Here is a 22,758-nt window from a genome sequence, read left to right as displayed (position 1 = left end):
CCCGCCCAATCAGAGCGTGGAACTTCTTCCCGCTCTTTTAGCCCAACCAATCGGAGCGTACCGCCCTTTTCGGCCCCGCCAATCAGAGCGCGGCGCTGTTTCCCGCCCTTCTGAGCGCGGCGCGCGCCGTTCCCGCTCTTTTCTCCCCCGGCCAATCAGCGCTCAGCCGCTCACTGAGGGGGGGGGGGGGGGGGGGCGGGACGTAGCGAAACGGACGTCCCCGTCTGCCAATCGCGACGCGCGGCGCCGGAACGGCGCCACCCGATTGGTACGGACGAAACGGAGCCTTTTATTGGCTACGAAGGGCGCGCGGGGCTGTACAGCGGGGGGCGGGGACCGAGCGCGGGGCGGCGGTCGCCATAGCGACGGGCTCCTCGAACCGGAAGCTGCGGTGTGGAGGCCGGAACCGGAAGCTGTCTCGTCGAGGCCGGAACCGGAAGCCGCGGTGTCGAGGCCGGAACCGGAAGCGGGCTCGGCGGGAGGCCTTAGGCGGGCGAGACGGAGGAGTTGGAGACGGAGGAGACCTCCGTGCGCGACGTGGACACCTCGGAGCCGTCGTCCACCTTCTTGCCGAACAGCTGCAGGATGCAGTTCCGGAACTGCGGGGGGAAGCGGGCCGGCTCAGCGCCGCGGGTGGCCGAGAGTTCGGGAAGCCACCCGCGGAAACGGCGCGGCCTACCGAGCGCGGGGGGGGGGGGACACACATATGGGGACATGGGGACACAGAGGGGACGTGGGGACACACATGGGGGGACATGGGGGCACATAGGGACTCATAGAGGGCCGTGGGGACACACATGGGGGGACATGGGGGGCACACAGGGGGACATGGGGGCACATAGGGACTCATAGAGGGACGTGGGGACACATAGAGGGACGTAGGGAGACACGGGGGGACATAGGGACACATAGGGACTCATAGAGGGATGTGGGGACACATAGGGGGACATGGGGACACATAGGGGGACATGGGGACACATAGGGACTCATAGAGGGACATGGGGACACACAGGGGGACGTGGGGACACATAGGGACTCATAGAGGGACGTGGGGACACATAGGGGGATGTGGGGTCACACATAGGGGGACATGGGGACACATAGGGACTCATAGAGGGACATGGGGACACACATGGGGGGACATAGGGACTCATAGAGGGCCGTGGGGACACATAGGGGGACATGGGGACACATAGGGACTCATAGAGGGACACGGGGGGACATGGGGACACATAGGGGGACATGGGGGGGCACACAGGGGGACATGGGGACACATAGGGACTCATAGAGGGACGTGGGGACATATAGGGACTCATAGAGGGACGTGGGGACACATAGGGGGACGTGGGGACACAAAGGGACACACATAGGGGGACATGGAGGGACATGGGGACACACGGGGGGACCTGGAAGGACGTGGGGACACATAGGGGGACATGGGGACACATAGGGACTCATAGAGGGACATGGGGGGATATTGGGATACGGGGGGACATGGGGACACATAGAGGGACATGGGGACACACATGGGGACACATAGGGACTCATAGAGGGACACGGGGGACATAGGGGCCATGGAGACCTCATGGGGACACAGGGGGACATGGGGGGACATAGGGACTCACAGAGGGACACAGGGGGACATGGGGACACATGGAAGGACTTGGGGGCACATGGGGACACATAGGGGGACATGGGGACATGTAGGGGGACGCATAAGGACTCATAGAGGGACACGGGGGGACATGGGGACAAATGGAAGGACTTGGGGGCACACAGGGGGACATGGGGACACATAGGGGGACATAGGGGGACATGGGGACACATAAGACCCCATGGGGACACAGAGGGACATGGGGACACAAAGGGACACATGGAAGGACATGGGGACACACAGAGGGCCCCATAGAAGCCCATAGGGACCCATAAGGGGACACATAGGGACCCATAAGGGGACACAAATAAACGCTTAGGGACCCATAGAGACCCGTAGGGACCCCATGGGGAACCACAGAGCCCCATAGGGACCTATAGGGACTCTAGAAACTTATAGGGACCCATGGGTGCTCGTAGAGATGCACAGAGACCCACAGAGCCCCATAGGGACCCTTAGAGACCCGTAGGGACCCCATGGGGGCACACAGAGCCCCAGAGGGACCCATAGAAACCCCATCGAGTCCCTTAGGGACTCTGTAGAAACTTATAGGGACACGAGTACCCATGGGGGATCGTTGAGACCCCATAGAGACCGATAGGGACCCACAGAGACCCATAGGGACCCATAGGGACCCATGGGGACACACAGAGTCGCTTAGGGACCCACAGAGACCCATAGAGACCCACAGAGCCCCATAGGGACCCCATAGAGCCCCATAGGGACCCCATGGGGGCACACAGAGCCCCATAGGGACCCATAGAGACCCTTAGGGACCCAAAGAGCCCCATAAGGACCCATAGAGACCCTTAGGGACACATAGAGCCTCATAGAGACCCCATGGGGGCACACAGAGCCCCATAGGGACCCATAGAGACCCCATAGAACCCCATAGGGACTCTTAAAGGGCCAGAGCCCCCCGAAGCCCCCAGACCCCCACCTGTCTGTTCATGAAGACGGAGATGATGGGGTTGTAGATGGTGGCCGACTGGGCGAAGTGGGTGGGAGGAAGGCGACCCATAGGGACCCCATGGGGGCTCACAGAGCCCCATAGGGACCGCATAGAGCCCCATAGGGACTCTTAAAGGGCCAGAGCCCCACCTGTCTGTTCATGAAGACGGAGATGATGGGGTTGTAGATGGTGGCCAGCTGGGCAAAGTGGGTGGGGGGAAGGCGACCCCATAGGGACCCTATGGAACTCTTAAAGGGCCAGAGCCCCCCGAAACCCCCAGACCCCCACCTGTCTGTTCATGAAGACGTAGATGATGGGGTTGTAGATGGTGGCCGACTTGGCGAAGTAGGCGGGCAGGGCGGCCGCCAGGGGGTGGAAGGCGTAGCCGGGGTTGGCGGCGGCGAAGCAGGCGAAGATGGTGTAGGGCCCCCAGCAGAAGCAATAGGCCACGATCATCACCACCACCATGCGGGAAACCTCCTTCTCCGCCTTCTGCGTCGACTCCGACTCCTTCTGCTGGGCTGCCACCTGCGGGGGGACGGGGGGAAAGGGGGTCAGAGGTCAGGGGTTAGGGGGTAAAGGGGGCAGGGGGTCAGAGGTCAGGGGGTAAAGGGGGCAGGGGGTAAGGGGTCAGAGGTTAGGGGGAAAAGGGGGCAGGAGGTAGGGAGGAAAGGGGGCAGAGGGTCAGAGGTTAGGGGGGAAAGGGGGGCAGGGGGTCAGAGGTCAGAGGTTAGGGGATAAGGGGGTCAGAGGTTAGGGGGTAAAGGGGGCAGGGGGGAAAGGGGGTCAGAGGTTAGGGGGGCAGGGGGGCAGGGGTAAAGGGGGCAGGGGGTCAGAGGTCAGGGGTTAGGGGGTAAAGGGGGTCGGAGTTTAGGGGGGAAAGAGGGCAGAGGGTAGGGGGGAAAGGGGGCAGGGGGTCAGAGGTTAGGGGGTAAAGGGGGAAGGGGGTCAGGGGTTAAGGGGTAAAGGGCGTGAGGGGGGCAGGGGTAAAGGGGGCAGGGGGGCAGGGGTTAAGGGGTAGGGGGGTCAGAGGTCAGGGGGTAAAGGGGGCAGGGGGTAAGGGGTCAGAGGTTAGGGGGCAAAGGGGGCAGGGGTCAGGGGTAAAGGGGGCAGGGGGTCAGAGGTCAGGGGTTAGGGGGTAAGGGGGTCAGAGGTTAGGGGGTAAAGGGGGTAAGGGGTCAGAGGTTAGGGGGTAAAGGGGGTCAGGGGGCAGGGGGTCAGGGGTTAGGGGGTAAGGGGTCAGAGGTCAGGGGGAAAAGGGGGCAGAGGTCAGGGGGGAAAGGGGATGAGGGGGTCAGAGGTCAGGGGTTAGGGGGTAAGGGGTCAGAGGTTAGGGGGAAAAGGGGGCAGGGGGTCAGAGGTCAGGGGTTAGGGGGTAAAGAAGTAAAGGGGGCAGGGGGTCAGAGGTCAGGGGTTAGGGGGTAAAGAAGTAAAGGGGGCAGGGGGTCAGAGGTCAGGGGTTAGGGGGTAAGGGGGTCAGAGGTTAGGGGGTAAAGAGGGGCAGGGGGTCAGAGGTCAGGGGTTAGGGGGTAAAGGGGGTCAGGGGTAAAGGGGGCAGGGGGTCAGAGGTCAGAGGTTAGGGGGTAAAGGGGGTCAGAGGTTAGGGGGTAAAGGGGGTCAGGGGTTAGGGGGTAAAGGGGATGGGGTCAGAGGTTAGGGGGTCAGGGGTTAAGGGGGCAGGGGGTCAGAGGTTAGGGGGTAAAGGGGTCAGAGGTTAGGGGGTCAAAGGTTAGGGGGTAAAGGGATCAGGGGTAAAGGGGGCAGGGGGTCAGAGGTTATGGGGTAAAGGGGGCGGGGGTAAAGGGGGCAGGGGGTCAGAGGTTAGGGGTTAATGGGGTTCGGGGGTCAGAGGTTAGGGGGTGAAGGGGGTCAGAGGTTAGGGGTGAGGGGGTTAATGGGGTTCGGGGGTCAAAGGTTAGTGGGTAAGGGGTCAGAGGTTAGGGGGTAAAGGGGGTCAGGGGGAATGTGGTCAGGGGTAAAGGGGTCAGAAGTCGGGGGGGTCAAGGGTCAGGGGTGAGGGGTCAGAGGTGAAGGGGGATGGGGGCAGGGGGGCAGGGGTTATGGGGGAACTCTGTGGGATCCTATGGGGCTCAATGGGATCCTATGGGGCACAGTGGGATTCTATGGGGTCAGTGGGATCCTATGGGATTCTGTGGGGTTCAATGGGATCCTATGGGGCTCAATGGGATTCTATGGGGTCAGTGGGATTCTATGGGATTCTGTGGGGTTCAATGGGATCCTATGGGGCTCAATGGGATTCTGTGGGGTCAGTGGGACTCTATAGGATTCTGTGGGGCTCAGTGGGATCCTATGGGGCTCAATGGGATTCTATGGGGCACAGTGGGATTCTATGGGATCCTGTGGGGCTCAGTGGGATTCTATGGGGTTCTGTCGAACTCAGTGGGATTCTGTGGGGCTCAATAGGATCCTATGGGATTCTCTGGGATTTTGTGGAACTCAGTGGGATTCTATAGGATTCTATGGGATTCCATGGGATCCTCTGGGATCCTATTGAACTCATGGGGATTCTATGGGGCTCAATGGGATTCTATGGGATCCTCTGGGATCCTGTTGAACTGAATGGGATTCTATTGGGCTCAATGGGATCCTATGGGATTTTCTGGGATCCTGTTGAACTCAGTGGGATTCTATGGGATCCTGTTGAACTCAAGGGGATTCTATGGGATTTTCTGGGATCCTGTGGAACACTGTGGGATTCTATGGGGCTTAATGGGATTCTATGGGATTCTCTGGGATCCTGTGGAACTCAATGGGATTCTATGGGTCTCAATGGGATTCTATGGGATTCTATGGGATCCTGTCGAACTCAATGGGATTCTATGGGATTCTCTGGGATCCTGTTGAACTCAGTAGGATTTTATGAGGTTCTATGGGATGCTGTTGAACTCAAGGGGATTCTATGGGATTCTGGCAAACTCAGTGGGATTCTATGGGGCTTAATGGGATTCTATAGGATTCTATGGGATGCTGTTGAACTCAAGGGGATCCTATGGGATTTTCTGGGATCCTGTCGAACTCAGTGGGATTCTATGGGGCTCAATGGGATTCTATGGGTCTGAATGGGATTTCATGGGGCCCAATGGGATTCTATGGGGCTCAGTGGGATTCTATGGGTCTGAACGGGATTCTATGGGGCTCAATGGCACTCAATGGGATTCTCTGTGATCCTGTGGACCTCAATGGGATTCTATGGGGCCCAATGGGATTCTATGGGGCCCAATGGGATTCTATGGGTCTGAATGGGATTTCATGGGGCCCAATGGGACTCAATGGGATTCTCTGTGATCCTGTGGACCTCAATGGGATTCTATGGGATTCTATGGGATGCTGTTGAACTCAAGGGGATCCTATGGGATTTTCTGGGATCCTGTCGAACTCAGTGGGATTCTATGGGGCTCAATGGGATTCTATGGGTCTGAACGGGATTCTATGGGTCTGAATGGGATTCTATGGGTCTGAATGGGATTCCCTGGGCCCGGCTCGACGCTATGGGGCGCAGCGGGGGGGACTCACGGCGCGGATGGCCAGCCAGACTTGCAGGTAGCAGAGGATGATGATGGCCAGGGGGAAGAAGCAGCAGGTGACCATCAGCACCACCATGTAGGATTGCACCCCCGGGTCCGAGCTGCCGCTGAACACGTCCGGCCCGCACGACGTCTTCAGGCCGTGGGGCCAATAGCTGGGGAGGGGGACAGGGGGATGTGGGGGGGGCTATGGGGGGATGTGGGTCTGTGGGGGGTGTGGGGGATATGGGGGGATATGGGGCCAATAGCTGGGGAGGGGGACAGGGGGATGTGGGGGTGTGGGGGGGATGGGGGATATGGGGTATATGGGGCCAATAGCTGGGGAGGGGGATATGGGGATGTGGGGGGGGCTATGGGGGGATGTGGGGCTGTGGGGGGTGTGGGGGATATGGGGGGATATGGGGCCAATAGCTGGGGAGGGGGACAGGGGGCTGTGGGGGGGGCTATGGGGGGATGTGGGGGGCTATGGGGCTGTGGGAGGTATAGGGTGTATGGAGGAATATGGGGGGATATGGGGGTGTGGGGGGTGTGGGGATGTGGGGGGATATGGGGAGATATGGGGGGATATGGGGGGCTATGGGGCCAATAGCTGGGGAGGGGGACAGGGAGATGTGGGGGGGTGTGGGGGGTGGGGGGGATATGGGGGGGCTATGGGGGGATATGGGGGTGTGGGGGGTGGGGGAATGTGGGGGGGGTTTGGGGGCTGTGGGGGGTGTGGGGGCTATGGGGGGATATGGGGCCCATAGCTGGGGATGGGGACCATGGGGGTCTATGGGGCAGCTATGGGGCAGCTATGGGGCAGGTATAGGTGTCTGGACACCAGGGGGCGCTATGGAGCAGCAATGGGGCCGTTATTGGAAACCTATGGGGCAGCCATGGGGCGGCTATGGGGCCGCTGTGGGGCGGCTATGGGGCGGCTGTGGGGCAGAGATGACTCCACTGGGTGCTATAGGGCACTGCAGGCCGCTGGGGGGCGCTATGGAGCAGCAATGGGGCCGTTATAGGAAACCTATGGGAAGTCTATGGGGCAGCTGTGGGGCAGCTGTGGGGCAGCTATGGGGCCGTCATAGGAAACCTATGGGACGGCTATGGGGCGGCTATACGGCAGCTATGGGGCAGCTATAGGGCAGCTGTGGGGCGGGTAGATGGCAGCTATTGGACACCAGGGGGCGCTATGGAGCAGCAATGCGGCCGCTATAGGAAACCTATGGGCCGCTATGGGGCCGCTATGGGGCAGCTGTGGGGCAGCCACGGGGCGGCTATGGGGTATCTATAGGGCAACTATGGGGCAGCTATGGGGCAGGGAAAAGGTGGATTAAGGGCAGGTAAATGGCAGCTATTGGACACCAGGGGGCGCTATGGAGCAGCAATGGAGCTGCTATAGGAAACCTATGGGCCGCTATGGGGCAGCCGTGGGGCGGCTATGGGGCTGCTATGGGGCGGCTATGGGGCAGCCGTGGGGCGGCTATGGGGCAGCTATGGGGCGGCTATGGGGCAGCCGTGGGGCGGCTATGGGGCAGCTATGGGGCGGCTATGGGGCAGCCGTGGGGCACGCACCGACTCCATCCGAAGATGGGGGGCGCCGTCCAGGCGCAGGCCCAAATCCAGGAGAAAAGGATCCCGGCCACCGCCAGCTTGCCGTCGAATTTGATGTTGCCGAAGGGTTTGCAGACCACGAACCAGCGCTCCCACGAGATGATGGCCAGCGACCACAGCGCCGTGATGCCTGCGGGCGGCCGCCAGCGCTGCCCCACGGGTCCCTGCCCCATAGATCCCGGCCCCACGGATCCCGGCCCCATAGATCCCGGCCCCATAGATCCCTGCCCCATAGATCCCAGCCCCATGGATGCCAGCCCCATAGATCAGCGCTGCCCCACCGATCCCAGACCCACCGATCCCGGCCCCATAGATCCCTGCCCCACCGATCCCGGCCCCATGGATGCCAGCCCCATGGATGCCAGCCCCACCGATCCCAGCCCCATAGATCAGTGACCCATGGATCCCTGCCCCATAGATCCCGGCCCCATAGATCAGTGACCCACGGATCCCAGCCCCATAGATCCCTGCCCCACGGATCCCTGCCCCATGGATGCCAGCCCCATGGATCCCTGCCCCACGGATCCCGGCCCCACGGATCCCGGCCCCACGGATCCCTGCCCCATGGATGCCAGCCCCATAGATCCCGGCCCCATGGATCCCTGCCCCACGGATCAGCGCTGCCCCATGGATGCCAGCCCCACCGATCCCAGCCCCATAGATCCTGGCCCCACGGATCCCGGCCCCATGGATCCCTGCCCCACCGATCCCTCCCCCACGGATCCCTGCCCCACAGATCCCAGCCCCATGGATGCCAGCCCCACGGATCCCGGTCCCACGGATCCCAGCCCCATAGATCAGTGCTGCCCCACGGCTCCCAGCCCCACCGATCCCAGCCCCACACATCAGGGACCCATGGATCGGCTCTGCCCCATAGATCAGCACTGCCCCATAGATCCCAGCCCCATAAGCCCACTCCCAGCCCCCCAACTCACCGCACGCCGACACGGTGTCCCCCTCCAGCACGCACATGGGGTGCCCCCCACCCCATAAGTCACCCCCAGCCCCACTTCCTGCCCCATAACTCCCTTCCAGCCCCATAACTGCCCCCCAGCTCCACTTCCAGCCCCATAACTCCCCTCCAGCCCCCCACCCCATAACCCCCACATCGCATAAGTGACTCCCAGCCCCATAAGTGCCCCCCAGCCCCCCACCCCATAACCCCCACCCCACAACTCACCGCAGGCCGACATGGTGTCCCCCTCCACCACGCACATGGGGTGCCCCCCACCCCATAACCTCCCCACCCCATAACTCCTACACCCCATAAGTGACCCCCAGCCCCACTCCCAGCCCCACAAGTGCCCCCCACCCCACAACTCACCGCATGCCGACACGGTGTACCCCTCCAGCACACACATGGGGTGCCCCCCACCCCATAACCTCCCCACCCCATAACCCCCTATAACGCCCCATAACTGCCCCCCAGCCCCACTCCCAGCCCCATAACTCCCTCCCAGCCCCATTCCCAGTCCATGGAAGTGACTCCCAGCCCCCCACCCCATAACCCCACACCCCATAACTGCCCCCCAGCCCCCCACCCCATAACCCCCACACCCCATAAGTGACTCCCACACCCCACAAGTGCCCCCCACCCCACAACTCACCGCACGCAGACACGGTGTCCCCCTCCAGCACACACATGGGGTGCCCCCCACCCCATAACCTCCCCACCCCATAACTCCCACACCCCATAAGTGCCCCCCACCCCATAACCCCCGCCCCACAACTCACCACACGCAGACACAGTGTCCCCCTCCACCACGCACATGGGGTGCCCCCCACCCCATAACCTCCCCACCCCATAACTCCTACACCCCATAAGTGACTCCCAGCCCCATAACTGCCCCCCAGCCCCCCACCCCATAACCCCCACCCCCCAACTCACCGCAGGCCGACACGGTGTCCCCCTCCAGCACGCACATGGGGTGCCCCCCACCCCATAACCTCCCCACCCCATAACTCCTACACCCCATAACTGCCCCCCAGCCCCCCACCCCATAACCCCCACCCCCCAACTCACCGCAGGCCGACACGGTGTCCCCCTCCAGCACGCACATGGGGTGCCCCCCACCCCATAACCTCCCCACCCCATAACTCCTACACCCCATAACTGCCCCCCAGCCCCCCACCCCATAACCCCCACCCCCCAACTCACCGCACGCCGACACGGTGTAGCCCTCCAGAACGCACATGGGGTGCCCCCCACCCCATAAGTGCCCCCCAGCCCCATGACTGCCCCCCAGCCCCACCCCCAGCCCCCTACCCCATAACCCCACACCCCATAACTGCCCCCCACCCCACAACCCCCACACCCCATAAGTGACCCCCAGCCCCCATAACCTCCCCACCCCATAACTCCTACACCCCATAAGTGACCCCCAGCCCCATAAGTGCCCCCCACCCCCCAACTCACCGCAGGCCGACACGGTGTACCCCTCCAGCACACACATGGGGTGCCCCCCACCCCATAACCCCCCATAACTGCCCCCCAGCCCCCCACCCCATAACCCCCACACCCCACAAGTGCCCCCCACCCCCCAACTCACCGCAGGCCGACACGGTGTAGCCCTCCAGCACACACATGGGGTGGCCCAGCACGAAGTAGCCGAAGATCTGGTTGACGACGCTGATGGTGGAGGCAATGACAGTTTCTCCCAGGTCGGCCACGGCCAAATTGACCAGGATCCAATTCAGGGGGTGCCGCAGCTTCTTAAACTTCCAGGTGGCCACCAGCACCAAACCGTTGGTGAACACCGAGGCCACCACCACGAAAATCATCCACAGCGACGTCAGGTTGTAAACCCAGCGCGGGGCGATGTGGTAATTGGGGCCCTCAAAGGGTCCTGGGGGGGGGAATGGGGTTGGGGGGTCAGAATGGGGGGTTATGGGGTCAGAATGGGGGGTTATGGGGTCAGAATGGGGGGTTATGGGGGGGTTATGTTGGGTTATGGGGGGATTGGGGCCCTCAAAGGGTCCTGGGGGGGGGAATGGGGTTGGGGGGTCAGAATGGGGGGATATGGGGTCAGAATGGGGGATTATGGGGGGTTATGGGGTCAGAATGGGGGGATATGGGGGGGTTATGGGGGGATATGGGGGGATTGGGGCCCTCAAAGGGTCCTGGGGGGGGTTATGGGGTTGGGGGGTCAGAATGGGGGGATATGGGGTCAGAATGGGGGGATATGGGGGGTTATGGGGTCAGAATGGGGGGCTATGGGGTCAGAATGGGGCGTTATGGGGTCAGAATGGGGGGTTATGGGGTCAGAATGGGGGGCTATGGGGGGGTTATGGGGGGATATGGGGGGATTGGGGCCCTCAAAGGGTCCTGGGGGGGGGAATGGGGTTATGGGGTCAGAATGGGGGGTTATGGGGTCAGAATGGGGGGATATGGGGGGTTATGGGGTCAGAATGGGGGGATATGGGGTCAGAATGGGGGATTATGGGGTCAGAATGGGGGGTTATGGGGTCAGAATGGGGGGATATGGGGGGTTATGGGGGGATATGGGGGGATTGGGGCCCTCAAAGGGTCCTGGGGGGGGGGAATGGGGTTATGGGGTCAGAATGGGGGGTTATGGGGGGGTTATGGGGGGTTATGGGGGGTTATGGGGTCAGAATGGGGGGCGATGTGGTAATTGGGGCCCTCAAAGGGTCCTGGGGGGGGAATGGGGTTATGGGGTCAGAATGGGGGGATATGGGGTCAGAATGGGGGACTATGGGGGGTTATGGGGGGATATGGGGGGATTGGGGCCCTCAAAGGGTCCTGGGGGGGGGGAATGGGGTTATGGGGTCAGAATGGGGAGATATGGGGGGATTATGGGGGGTTATGGGGTCAGAATGGGGGGATATGGGGTCAGAATGGGGGGATATGGGGGGTTATGGGGTCAGAATGGGGGGATATGGGGTCAGAATGGGGATATATGGGGGGATTGGGGCCCTCAAAGGGTCCTGGGGGGGGGGAAATGGGGTTAGGGGGGGGATATGGGGTCAGAATGGGGGGTTATGGGGTCAGAATGGGGGGATATGGGGGGTTATGGGGTCAGAATGGGAGGTTATGGGGGGTTATGGGGTCAGAATGGGGGGATATGGGGGGTTATGGGGGGTTATGGGGTCAGAATGGGGGGCTATGGGGGGTTATGGGGGTTATGGGGTCAGAATGGGGTCAGAATGGGGGGATTATGGGGGGTTATGGGGTCAGAATGGGGAGATATGGGGGGTTATGGGGTCAGAATGGGGGGATATGGGGGGGATTGGGGCCCTCAAAGGGTCCTGGGGGGGGGGAATGGGGTTGGGGGGTCAGAATGGGGGGATATGGGGTCAGAATGGGGGGTTATGGGGGGGTTATGGGGGGTTATGGGGTCAGAATGGGGGGTTATGGGGGGGTTATGGGGTCAGAATAGGGAGATATGGGGGGATTATGGGGGGTTATGGGGGGTTATGGGGTCAGAATGGGGGCCTATGGGGGATTATGGGGGGTTATGGGGGGCTATGGGTTCAGAATGGGGGGCTATGGGGCGTTATGGGGGGTTATGGGGTCAGAATGGGGGCTATGGGTTTAGAATGGGGGGCTATGGAGGGTTATGGGGTTATAGGGTCAGAATGGGGCAGTATGGGGGATTATGGGGGGTTATGGGGTCAGAATGGGGGGATATGGGGGGTTATGGGGTCAGAATGGGGGGATATGGGGGCTTATGGGGGGTTATGGGGTCAGAATGGGGGGATATGGGGGCTTATGGGGTCAGAATGGGGGGTTATGGGGGGTTATGGGGTCAGAATGGGGGGATATGGGGGGTTATGGGGGGTTATGGGGTTATAGGGTCAGAATGGGGCATTATGGGGGATTATGGGGGGTTGTGGGGTCAGAATGGGGGCCTATGGGGGGCTTATAGGGGCTTATAGGGCCTATGGGGTCAGAATGGGCTTCTGGGGCTGGAGCAGGGGGTGCCCCCACCCATGGGTGCCACCACCCCCACCCATGGGTGCCGCAGCCACCAATGGACGACCCCACCCGTGGGTCTCTGCACCCCTAGGACCCCCATCCATGGGTCCCAGCACCCATGGGTGCCTCCACCACCGCTATAGGGCTCCACCACCACCAGCTGACCCCACCCATGGGTCCCAGCACCCATGGGTGCCACAGCCACCTCCATGGGTGCCGCAGCCACCAATGGACGACCCCACCCGTGGGTCTCTGCACCCCTGGGACCCCCATCCATGGGTCCCAGTACCCATGGGTGCCACCACCGCGACCATCAATGGCACCCCAACGCCTGAGACCCCCACCATGGGTCCCAGCACCCATGGGTGCCACCACCACCTCCACCTATGGTTCCCCCCACCCATGGGACCCCAGCAATGGGTCCCAGCACCCATGGGTGCCACCACCACCGCCATCCATGGGTCCCCCCACCCTTGGGACCCCCACCATGGGTCCCAGCACCCATGGGTGCCACCACCACCAGCACCACCAATGGGACCCCCGACCTATGGGACCCCAGCAATGGGTCCCAGCACCCATGGGTGCCAACACTAGCACTACCAATGGGTCCCTCCACCTACGGGACCCCCACCGATGGGTCCCAGCACCCATGGGTGCCACCACCACGACCATCAATGGCTCCCTCCACCCATGGGACCGCCTGCAATGGGTCCCAGCACCCATGGGTGCCACCACCCCCACCCATGGGTGCCACAGCCACCTCCATGGGGATCCACAACCTCTGCTGGACGACCCCACCAATGGGCCCCAGCACCCATGGGTGCCACCACCACCCCTATAGGGCTTCACTCTCACCAGCCAACCCCAGCAATGGGTCCCAGCACCCATGGGTGCCACCACCACCACCCATGGGTGCCACCAGCACCACCATGGGGATCCACAACCACCAATGGACGACCCCATCATTGGGTCCCAGCACCAATGGGTCCCAGCACCCATGGGTGCCACCACCACCATCACCACCACCAATGGCTCCCTCCACCCCTGAGGACCCCCACCCATGGGTCCCAGCACCAATAGGTGCCACCACCAATGGCACCACCACCAATGGCTCCCCCACCTACGGGACCCCCACCCACGGGTCCCAGCACCCATGGGTGCCACCATTACCTCCATGGAGATCCACAACCTCTGCTGGACGACCCCACCAATGGGTCCCACCACCAATGGGTCCCAGCATCAATGGGTGCCACCACCACCACCAATGGCTCCCCCACCCATGGGTGCCCCCCACCCATGGGTGCCCCACACCCATGGGTGCCACCACCACCAGCACCACCAATGGCTCCACTGACCTATGGGATCCCCACCCATGGGTCCCAGCACACATGGGACCCCCAACCCTTGTGTTCCCCCCCCACCCTTGGGTGCCCCCCACCCATGGGTGCCCCCCGCCCTCAACGCGGGTGTTGTTGCTGTTGGTGTAGGTGAACACCAACCCTGAGACCCCCAACCATGGGTCCCAGCACCCTTGGGTGCCACCACCACCCCTATAGGGCTTCACTCGCACCAGCCAACCCCAGCAATGGGTCCCAGCACCCATGGGTGCCTCCACCACCACCCATGGGTGCCACCACCACCACCATGGGGATCCACAACCTCTGACAGACGACCCCACCAATGCGTCCCAGCACCAATGGGTCCCTGCATGAATGGGTGCCACCACCACCACCCTCGGGTACCCCTCACCCATGGGTGCCCCCCACTCTTGGGTGCCCCCCGCCCTCACCGCAGGTGTTGTTGCTGTTGCTGTAGGTGAACACCATCAATGGTTGCACCCACCCATGGGTCCCAGCACACATGGGACCCCCAACCCTCGGGTGCCCCCCACCCATGGGTGCCCCCCGCCCTCACCGCGGGTGTTGTTGCTGTTGCTGTAGGTGAACAGCAACCCTGAGACCCGCACCGATGGGTCCCAGCACACCCATGTGTTCCCTCCCCACCCATGGGACCCCCCACCCTTGGGTGCCCCCCACCCATGGGTGCCCCCCGCCCTCACCGCAGGTGTTGTTGCTGTTGCTGTAGGTGAACACCAACCCTGAGACCCCCAACCATGGGTCCCAGCACCCTTGGGTGCCACCACCACCCCTATAGGGCTTCACTCTCACCAGCCAACCCCAGCAATGGCTCCCAGCACCCATGGGTGCCTCCACCACCACCCATGGGTGCCACCACCACCTCCATGGAGATCCACAACCTCTGACAGACGACCCCACCAATGGGTCCCAGCACCAATGGGTCCCAGCATCAATGGGTGCCACCACCACCACCAATGGCTCCCCCACCCATGGGTGCCCCACACCCATGGGTGCCACCACCACCAGCACCACCAATGGCTCCACCGATCTATGGGACCCCCACCGATGGGACCCAGCACACATGGGACCCCCAACCCTTGAGTGCCCCCCTACCCATGGGTGCCCCCCTACCCATGGGTGCCCCACACCCATGGGTGCCCCCCCCCTCACCGCGGGTGTTGTTGCTGTTGCTGTAGGTGAACACCAACCCTGAGACCCCCATCCATGGGTCCCAGCACACATGGGACCCCCAACCCTCGGGTGCCCCCCACCCATGGGTGCCCCCACCCATGGGTGCCCCCCGCCCTCACCGCGGGTGTTGTTGCTGTTGCTGTAGGTGAACACCAACCCTGAGACCCGCACCGATGGGTCCCAGCACCCATGGGTGCCACCACCACCAATGGTTCCCTCTACCCCTGAGGACCCCCATCCATGGGTCCCAGCACCCATGGGTGCCACCATTACCTCCATGGAGATCCACAACCTCTGCTGGACGACCCCACCAATGGGTCCCACCACCAATGGGTCCCAGCATCAATGGGTGCCACCACCACCACCAATGGCTCCCCCACCCATGGGTGCCCCACACCCATGGGTGCCAAAACCACCAGCACCACCAAAGGCTCCACCGATCTATGGGACCCCCACCGATGGGACCCAGCACACATGGGACCCCCAACCCTTGTGTTCCCCCCCACCCTTGGGTGCCCCCCACCCATGGGTGCCCCCCGCCCTCACCGCGGGTGTTGTTGCTGTTGGTGTAGGTGAACACCATCAATGGTTGCCCCCACCCATGGGTCCCTGCATGAATGGGACCCCCAACCCTCGGGTGCCCCCCACCCATGGGTGCCCCGCACCCACGGGTGCCCCCCGCCCTCACCGCGAGTGTTGTTGCTGTTGCTGTAGGTGAACACCATCAATGGTTGCACCCACCCATGGGTCCCAGCACACATGGGACCCCCAACCCTTGTGTGCCCCCCACCCTTGGGTGCCCCCCGCCCTTGGGTGCCCCCCGCCCTCACCGCGGGTGTTGTTGCTGTTGCTGTAGGTGAACAGCAACCCTGAGACCCGCACCGATGGGTCCCAGCATCAATGGGTGCCACCACCACCACCAATGGCTCCCCCACCCATGGGACCCCCCACCCATGGGTGCCCCCCACCCTTGGGTGCCCCCCGCCCTCACCGCGGGTGTTGTTGCTGTTGGTGTAGGTGAAGACGCTGCCCCTGGTCGTGTCCTCATCTTCGTGCCGCCTCCGAGCGGCGAACGCCGCCTCCCACTCCTCCTCCATCGCCGCCGCGACTCCGAATCCGAATCCGGACCCGAAGCGCCGCCGCCGCCGCTCTTATCGCCCCCCCCGGATTAACGACCCCCCGCCCCGCGCCGGCTTTAATTAAGGGACCTTAATTAAGGGCTGATGGGGGGGGGGGGAGGGGGGGAAGGATGAAGGGGGGTGGGGGGGGCGTGCGCCCGAGTTATCTCTGGGTGGGGGGGGGGGGGAATGGGGGGGTGGGGGGGGGGTGCACCCGTCTTATCTCTGGTTGGGGGGGGGAAAAGAGGGGGTGGGGGGGGGGAGTGCACCCGTCTTATCTCTGGGTGGGGGGGGGGAATGGGGGGGTGGGGGGGGTGTGTGCGGGGGTGGGGGTGCACCCGTCTTATCTCTGGGTGGGGGGGGGAAAGGGGGGGTTGGGGGGGGGGGTGCACCCGTCTTATCTCTGGGGGGGGGGGGTTGGGGGTGCACCCGTCTTAGCTCTGGGTGGGTGGGGGGGGGGGGGGAGATGTGGGGCGGATGTGGGGCAGGGGGGTGGGGGGGGAGGGGGGGTGCACACGTCTTATCTCTGGGGGGGGGTGAACCTGTCTTATCTCTGGGTGGGGGGGGGGAATGGGGGGGTGGGGGGGGTGGGGGTGCACCCGTCTTATCTCTGGGTGGGGGGCGGAAAGTGGGGGGGTGGGGGGGAGGGGGTGCACCCGACTTATCTTTGGGGGGGGGGGAGGGGAAGAAAGGGGGGGGGTGCACCCGTCTTATCTCTGGGTGGGGGGGGGAAAAGAGGGGGTGGGGGGGGGTGCACCCGTCTTATCTCTGGGTGGGTGGGTGGGGGGAGATGTGGGCCGATGTGGGGCAGGGGGGTGGGGGGGGTGGGGGGGGGGTTCACCCGTCTTATGTCTGGGTGGGGGGGGGGTGGGGGTGCACCCGTCTTATCTCTGGGTGGGTGGGGGGGGGGGGGGAGATGTGGGGCGGATGTGGGGCAGATATGGGGCAGGGGGGTGGGGGGGGGTGCCCCCGTCTTACCTCTGGGTGGGGGGGGGAGAAAAGATGGGGGGGTGGAATGTGGGGCAGGGGGGCAGCGTGCCGGGGGGGGGAGGGGAAGGGGGAGGATCGGTGGGGAGATGGGGGGTGGGTGTGGGGCGGATGTGGGGCGGCTATGGGGATCTATGGGGAGCTATGGGGAGCTATGGGGCAGCTATGGGGCAGCTATGGGGACACGGCTCTATGGGGCGGCTATGGGGCAACTATAGGGATCTATGGGGCGGCTATGGGGCAGCTGTGGGGGCACAGCTCTATGGGGCGGCTATGGGACGGCTATGGGACGGCTATGGGGCGGCTATGGGGCAGCTATGGGGCGGCTATGGGGACACGGCTCTATGGGGTGGCTATGGGGCAGCTATGGGGCAGCTATGGGGCAGCTATGGGGATCTATGGGGCAGCTATGGGGCAACTATAGGGATCTATGGGGCGGCTATGGGGCGGCTATGGGGCAGCTATGGGGCGGCTATGGGGTGGCTATGGGGCAGCTATGGGGCAGCTGTTGCGATGGCCCTATGGGGTGAGATGTAGGTCACAGCCCTATGGGGACATCTATGGGGCAGCTGTGGGGGTCATGACCCTATATGGACATCTATGGGGCAGCTATGGGGCAGCTATGGGGGTCACGGCCCTATGGGGCAGCTATGGGGCAGCTATGGGGCAGCTGTGGGGATCATGGCCCTATGGCGAAGGCCCTATGGGGTGAGATGTGGGTCACAGCCCTATGGGGGCATCTATGGGGTGAGATGGGGGTCACAGCCCTATGGGGACATCTAGGGGGCAGCTATGGGGTGGCAGCCCTATAGGGAGAGCTCTATGGGGCAGCTATGGGGGTCACAGCCCTATAGGGCAGCTATGGGGCAGCTATGGGGCAGCTATGTGGATCACGGCCCTATAGGGGCATCTATGGGGCAGCCATGGGGATCACGGCTCTATGGGGCAGCTATGGGGCAGCTATAGGGCAGGTATGGGGATCACGGCCCTATAGGGACATCTGTGGGGCAGATGGGGGTCACGGCCCCATAGAGACATCTATGGGGCAGCTATGGGGCAGCTATGGGGTGGCAGCCCTATGGGGCAGCTATGGGGCAGCTATGGGGTCACGGCCCTATAGGGACATCTATGGGGCAGCTATGGGGATCACGGCCCTATAGGGCAGCTATGGGGCAGCTATGGGGATCGCGGCCCTATGGGGCGCTATGGGGCAGCTATGGGGGTCACGGCCCTATGGGGCAGCTATGGGGCAGCTATGGGGGTCACGGCCCTATGGGGCAGCTATGGGGCAGCTATGGGGATCACGGCCCTATAGGGACATCTATGGGGCAGATGGGGGTCACGGCCCTATGGGGCAGCTATGGGGCAGCTATGGGGCAGATGGGGGTCACGGCCCTATAGAGACATCTATGGGGCAGCTATGGGGCAGCTATGGGGATCACGGCCCTATGGGGCAGCTATGGGGCAGCTATGGGGTCACGGCCCTATAGGGACATCTATGGGGCAGATGGGGATCACGGCCCTATGGGGCAGCTATGGGGCAGCTATGGGGCAGATGGGGGTCACGGCCCTATAGGGCCATCTATGGGGCAGCTATGGGGCTCATGCCCCTATAGGGGCATCTATGGGGCAGATGGGGATCACGGCCCTATGGGGCAGCTATGGGGCAGCCATGGGGGTCACGGCCCTATGGGGCATCTATGGGGCGGCTATGGGGATCACGGCTCTATGGGGCAGCTATGGGGCAGCTATGTGGATCATGGCCCTATAGGGGCATCTATGGGGCAGCTGTAGGGATCACGGCCCTATGGGTCAGCCATGGGGCAGCTATGGGGCAGCTATGTGGATCACGGCCCTATGGGGCATCTATGGGGCAGCCATGGGTTGGCAGCCCTATGGGGCAGCTATGGGGCAGCTGTGGGGCAGATGGGGGTCACGGCTCTATGGGGCAGCTATGGGGCAGCTATGGGGCTCATGCCCCAATAGAGGCATCTATGGGGCAGATGGGGGCTGGCAGCGCTATGGGGCGCCCCACATCCCCCCTCCTCCTCCCCCCCCCACCCCCCCAGCTGCCCCACATCCCCCATTGACGCTGATGGGCCCCGACACTTATGGGTCGCGGTTACGTCACCCCATTGGGCGCCAAGTAGGGCGCCCCCCGGAGCCCCCATTAAAAATAGCCCAAAGCCCTCATTAGCAATTAGGGGGGATTAGCAATTAGGGGCCCCACGGCGGGGCCGCCCCATAGCGTCTATGGGGAGCTGCCCCCTAATCCTTCCCACCCCCCACCCCATAATCCCGGATTTTCGGGGTCGCTTCGGGGGAGCCGCGATTGGGGGCAGCGGATCCTAAGCTGCACACGGGGAAAAGGGAGCTTGGGGGGCGGGTGTGGGGCGGGTGTGGGGTGGGGCGGATGTGGGGTGGGTGTGGGGCGGGTGTGGGGCCGGGACCCCAAAGTGGTCGTCCCATAATGGAGGCAGGTAGGTGCTATGGGGCGGAGGTGGTTGTGGGGTGGAGGTGGTTGTGGGGTGATATGGGGTGATAAGGGGCGATGTGGGGCGCTATGGGGTGATGTGGGGTGATATGGGGCGATGTGGGGCCGGGACCCCAAAGTGGTCGTCTCATAATGGAGGCAGGTCAGTGCTATGGGGCGGAGGTGGTTGTGGGGTGCTATGGGGCGATGTGGGGTGGGGGTGGGGCGCTATGGGATGCTATGGGGCGCTATGGGGTGATGTGGGGCGGGTGTGGGGCCGGGACCCCAAAGTGGTCGTCCCATTATGGAGGCAGGTAAGTGCTATGGGGCGGAGGTGGTTGTGGGGCGGAGGTGGTTGTGGGGTGATATGGGGTGATAAGGGGCGATGTGGGGCACTATGGGGTGATGTGGGGTGATGTGGGGCGGATGTGGGGCGGATGTGGGGCCGGGACCCCAAAGTGGTCGTCCCATAATGGAGGCAGGTAGGTGCTATGGGGCGGAGGTGCTTGTGGGGTGATATGGGGTGATATGGGGCAATGTGGGGTGATGTGGGGTGATATGGGGTGATGTGGGGCGATGTGGGGTGATGTGGGGCAGATGTGGGGCCGGGACCCCAAAGTGGTCGTCTCATAATGGAGGCAGGTAGGTGCTATGGGGCGGAGGTGGTTGTGGGGCAGAGGTGGCTGTGGGGTGGCTGTGGGGCGCTATGGGGCGCTATGGGGTGATGTGGGGCAGCTATGGAGTGTCTATGGGACAGCTATGGGGCAGCTATGGGGTATCTATAGGGCAGCTATGGGGCAGCCGTGGGGCAGCTATGGGGTATCTATGGGGCAGCTATGGGGCAGCCGTGGGGCAGCTATGGGGTATCCATGGGGCAGTGCTATGGGGCAGCTATGGGGCAGCTATGGGGTATCTATAGGGCAGTGCTATGGGGTATCTATGGGGCAGCTATGGGGCAGCCATGGGGTATCTATGGGTCAGCCATGGGGCAGCTATGAGGCAGCTATGGGGCAGCTGTGGGGTATCTATGGGGCAGCTATGAGGTATCTATGGGGCAGCTATGGGGCAGCCATGGGGTATCTATGGGTCAGCCATGGGGCAGCTATGAGGCAGCTATGGGGCAGCTGTGGGGTATCTATGGGGCAGCTATGGGGTATCTATGGGGCAGCTGTGGGGCAGCTATGGGGCAGCCATGGGGCAGCCATGGGGTATCTATGGGGTATCTATGGGGCAGCTATGGGGCAGGCATGGGGCAGCTATGGGGTATCTATGGGGCAGCTATGGGGCAGCCGTGGGGCAGCTGTGGGGCCGCCGTGGGGCAGCGCTGTGGGGCCGTGCGACGGGAATTCCGCCCGTTCTGAACTTTGGAGCTCAGAGTTCACTGCCGGCAGAACTCGGCCGCGCGGCTCCTTCACGTGGGGCGGCGGCGGCCCCACGGATCTGTGGGGCAGGGGGGGGGCAGATGGGGGGCAGGTGTGGGGTTTGTGGAGGGCGGATGTGGGGAGGATGTGGGGCAGATATGGCTCAGATTTGGAGCAGATGTGGGGCGGATGTGGGCCGGATGTGGGGCAGATGTGGGGTTGATGTGGGGTGGATGTGGGGCGGATGTGGGTCAGATGTGGGTCAGATGTGGGGCGGGTGGAGGGCGGATGTGGGGCGGATGTGGGGAGGATGTGGGGCAGATATGGCTCAGATTTGGAGCAGATGTGGGGCAGATGTGGGGCGGATGTGGGCCGGATGTGGGGCAGATGTGGGGTGGATGTGGGGCGGATGTGGGGCGGGTGGAGGGTGGATGTGGGGTGGATGTGGGTCAGGTGTGGGGTGGATGTGGGGCGGATGTGGGTCAGATGTGGAGCGGATGTGGGGCAGATGTGGGGCGGATGTGGGGCAGATGTGGGGTGGATGTGGGGTGGATGTGGGGCGGATGTGGGGCAGATATGGCTCAGATTTGGAGCAGATGTGGGGCAGATGTGGGGCAGATATGGGGTGGATATGGGGCTGATGTGGGGCGGATGTGGGGCAGATAAGGGTCAGATGTGGGGAAATGTGGGGCAGATATGGGTCAGATGTGGGTCAGATGTGGGGTGGATGTGGGGTGGGTGGAGGGTGGATGTGGGGAGGATGTGGGGCAGATGTGGCTCAGATTTGGAGCAGATGTGGGGCAGATGTGGGGTGGATATGGGGCAGATGTGGGGTGGATGTGGGGTGGATGTGGGGCGGGTGGAGGGTGGATGTGAGGCGGATGTGGGGTGGATGTGGGGCGGATGTGGGTCAGATGTGGGGTGGATGTGGGGTGGATGTGGGGCAGATAAGGGTCAGATGTGGGGAAATGTGGGGCAGATATGGGGCAGATGTGGGGCACTTATGGGGCAGATGTGGGGCAGCCCCATAGCGGCGGGGCTTTGGGGCGAAGAATCACCCAGACATCAAAGCTGCATCTCCAGACTTTAATGCACTGCTCCGCTGTGGGGCAGAGCTGTGGGGCAGGGCTCTATGGGGCAGCTATGGGGCAGCCATGGGGCAGCTATGGGGCAGGGCTGTATGGGCCAGAGCTCCGCAGGATGGAGCTCTATGGGATGGAGCTGGATGGGATGGAGCTGGTTGGGATGGAGCTCTATGGGGCAGCTATGGGGCAGCCGTGGGGCAGCTATGGGGCAGCCGTGGGGCGGGGCTACGCGGGGGCGACGTGGCTGGAGGAGACGGAGGACACCTGGGTGGCCATGGGGCACTTATGGGGCGGTTATGGGGCGGTTGTGGGGCACTTATGGGGCACTTATGGGACTGGGATCTGCGGGTCACTTATGGGGCACTTATGGGGCTGTTGTGGGGTGGCTATGGGGCACTTATGGGGCGGTTGTGGGGCACTTATGGGGCAGATGTGGGGCAGATGTGGGGCAGCCCCATAGCGGCGGGGCTTTGGGGCAAAGAATCAGCCAGACTTCAAAGCT

At 63.3% G+C, this 22,758-nt stretch overlaps 1 protein-coding gene across 1 annotated transcript; it reads right to left on the bottom strand.

The window, feature by feature from the left end:
• Window positions 1-66: 66 nt before the first annotated feature.
• LOC116241254 (red-sensitive opsin) lies at window positions 67-16,329 on the bottom strand. Its single transcript, XM_090126735.1, has 6 exons — window positions 16,224-16,329; window positions 10,297-10,593; window positions 7,709-7,877; window positions 6,141-6,306; window positions 2,895-3,134; window positions 67-599 (listed from the first exon to the last, which is right to left on the bottom strand). The coding sequence occupies exons 1-6, from the start codon at window positions 16,327-16,329 to the stop codon at window positions 486-488; spliced, it is 1,092 nt and encodes a 363-aa protein (XP_089982861.1). The 3' UTR covers window positions 67-485.
• Window positions 16,330-22,758: the final 6,429 nt, after the last annotated feature.

Source organism: Phasianus colchicus, chromosome 29 (assembly GCF_987193195.1).
Source record: "Phasianus colchicus chromosome 29, bPhaCol1.hap1.1, whole genome shotgun sequence".
Lineage (NCBI taxonomy): Eukaryota > Metazoa > Chordata > Aves > Galliformes > Phasianidae > Phasianus > Phasianus colchicus.
The sequence above is the reverse complement of the archived record's forward strand: the minus strand, read 5'-3'. Positions and strand labels throughout refer to the sequence as shown.